General features: G+C 65.4%; 1 protein-coding gene across 1 annotated transcript; it reads right to left on the reverse strand.

Annotated features, from left to right (window-relative positions):
- Positions 1 to 1,318: 1,318 nt before the first annotated feature.
- On the reverse strand, positions 1,319 to 2,035 carry EMIHUDRAFT_122387 (putative methylenetetrahydrofolate dehydrogenase; the record flags this gene model as incomplete). The annotated part of the gene is made up of 3 exons (XM_005789821.1): positions 1,319 to 1,465; positions 1,546 to 1,884; positions 1,982 to 2,035. Coding segments are annotated over 3 exons (540 nt in total), but the record flags the coding sequence as incomplete, so codon positions are not given.
- Between the last annotated feature and the right edge of the window lie 454 nt (positions 2,036 to 2,489).

The raw sequence follows: 2,489 nt of genomic DNA on the forward strand, positions 1-2,489 counted from the left end.
GGGAGGCAGGGAAGCGAGGGAGGGGGCGGTAGGGGAGGCGGCAATGAAGGAGTTGGCGAGGGCGGAGGCGGTGATAGAAAGGGCGGCGGGGAAGGGGGCGGCGGGGGATGCGTATGCGTGATACGTAAGCCAGGGGGGGGGGATGGCTCGGGGGCGCGCGGGGCGAGATATACGTAATCCGTAAACGTGACACGTGGTACGTAGGCACCCGCCGCGCGGGCCATTGCACCGTCCCCCGGGCAAAGCTTTGCGGTGAAAAGGACGTATGCGTAATGCGGATACGTGATACGTCGAAGACGCCCCGCCCCCCCGCGGGCCGCGGCGCACCGGCGGAGATCCATAATCCGTATACGTGACACGTGGTACGTATGAGGCAACCACAGGGCCATCGCACCGTCACGCACGCGATGAATACGTGTATATCGATGTATGTATTGACGTTTTTTATTTATTTTTGAAGGGGGAGGCGTTCGACGGGCTGCGTAATGCGACGCATTTGGACTGGCAAGTGACGCACACGCACCGAGTTTACGTATTCCCGAGAGGGCGTAATGTGATGCGTATGCACATGGGCCTCCTTGCATATGCGTAGCAGTACAGAGCACGATTGCTGCTCCGAGGGGGCCCTGTGCGATCCGACGGGTAGGGGGTCTGTGCCCGGGCGGTGTCCGGTGTGGAGTCTCTCTCTGATCCCGCCTGTGATGTTGGGTGCGAGGTCGTGGAAGCTTTGATCCCAAGGGGGGGAGCCGATCCCACTCGTAACCAACTCTCAGGGGCAGTAGGTGGGCGAGCCTCGAGCGCGCTCATCTCGATCGTCAAGGCGTCGCTACGCGCGGACCGCGGTCTTCCGCGGGGGGAGCTTCGTCGACGGGGGCGGGACCGCGGCGCAGTCAGTGCCGTGGCGATGCAACTCCGGCTGTTGCGGCGGGCGGCTTGCTGCTCGCGGCGATGGCGAAAAACTCGTCTCGTGGCACACCAAGAGCTTATGCTCTGGCGAGATATGTGAGGCGCATGCGCCCAGGTAGTTGCGGGCGGCGGGGGTGTGGAGGCTTGAGGCCACATGAACGTGAAACGAAACGTGAAAACAAAAATTTCCGCCAGGGCGTCCTCCCCCACCGCTCCGCGCGCGCCTGGTGCGGAAGGGGAAGACACGGGGATCCGCCGGCGCCGCGGGTCTCCGCTGCACACAGGTGGAGCGCTACTTGCCGCCGCGCGCGTGTGATTCCGCATGGAAGCCCACCCATGCCTTCGCCGCCAGCAGGAGCGCGCACGGTGAGCTCAGCGCGCCGCGTCAAAGCGAGGCCGGCCGGCTAACCGGCTAAGAGAGGCCGACCACCCGAGGGCTGCCCGACGAGAGGTCGACATCGATCTTGTAGTAGGCGGGCTTGACGGGAAGGCCGGGGATGAAGGAGATTGTGCCGAGCGAGACGACGATGAAGCCGGCCCCGGCCGAGACGTAGGCATCCTGTTCAGCACAGACCGCCGTGAACAGAGCCGTCGCACGCTGCGAGCGCCGCGTGCAGACAGATGCGCCTTCACAGTGACCGTGAAGCCGCTGGGCGCGCCGAGCGCCTTGGGGTCGTCGGAGAGCGAGTACTGCGTCTTGGACATGCATATCGGCAGCGAGCGCAACGCCGGGTCCGCCTCATACCTCGCGATGCGCGCCTCCGCCGCCGGGCTGTACTTTGCGCCCGCGCCGCCGTAGACCTCGCGCACGATCGTCTCGATCTTGTCCTTAACGCCCTGCGCCTTTGCGTCGTAGATGTGCCGGAACTCTCGAGGCGACGTGGCGGCGCACGCGGCCATCACGGCGCGGCCAAGCTCGACGGCGCCGGCGCCACCCTTCGCAAAATGGTCGGCGGCGACGGCGTCGAACGCACCGCCCTGTAGCGCGCGCGGGGAGCCAAGGCAAGGTGAAGAACACGCGGGCGGGTGGACTCGCGGGCGGCGGCGGCGGCGCCTCGCGCGCCACGCGCGCCACCGTCTCCACCTCAGCGTCGGTGTCGGTGTGGAAGCGGTTGATGGCGACGACAACCTAGGGGAGACCCGTGCGTGCGGAGAGGGGAAGGAGGCAGGGGTAGTGGTGAAGCCCAGCTTGCGCCAGCGTTGGAGCCTAGGGCTCGCGCCTAGGGGCGGGTGCAAAGCTCGAGACACTTCCGAGGCATGGTGGTGGCGAGGGAGGAAGAGTAGGAGAAGGTGGTGTGGCAAGGGAGGAGATGAAGGAAGAGGAAGAGGAGATGGAGGTGGAAGAGGAGGGAGGAGGAGGAGGAGATGGAAGAGGAGATGGAAGAGGTGTCGCGCTCGCCGTCCGTGGGAGTCGGCCCTGACTAGTCGACCTCTGTCTGCCTGCCCGTGCTCGGCTGCCCGTGTGTGCGATCTGGGTCGGGGTTGTGCTGTTGTGTGAAGCAGCGGCTCCTGACTCGCTGTATATAGTAGCGATGAGCTCACTAGCTAGAGCTCACACTAGATGTCCGTCCTCGCATTCGCCT

Source organism: Emiliania huxleyi (assembly GCF_000372725.1).
Source record: "Emiliania huxleyi CCMP1516 chromosome Unknown EMIHUscaffold_1245, whole genome shotgun sequence".
Taxonomy (NCBI): domain Eukaryota; phylum Haptophyta; order Isochrysidales; family Noelaerhabdaceae; genus Emiliania; species Emiliania huxleyi.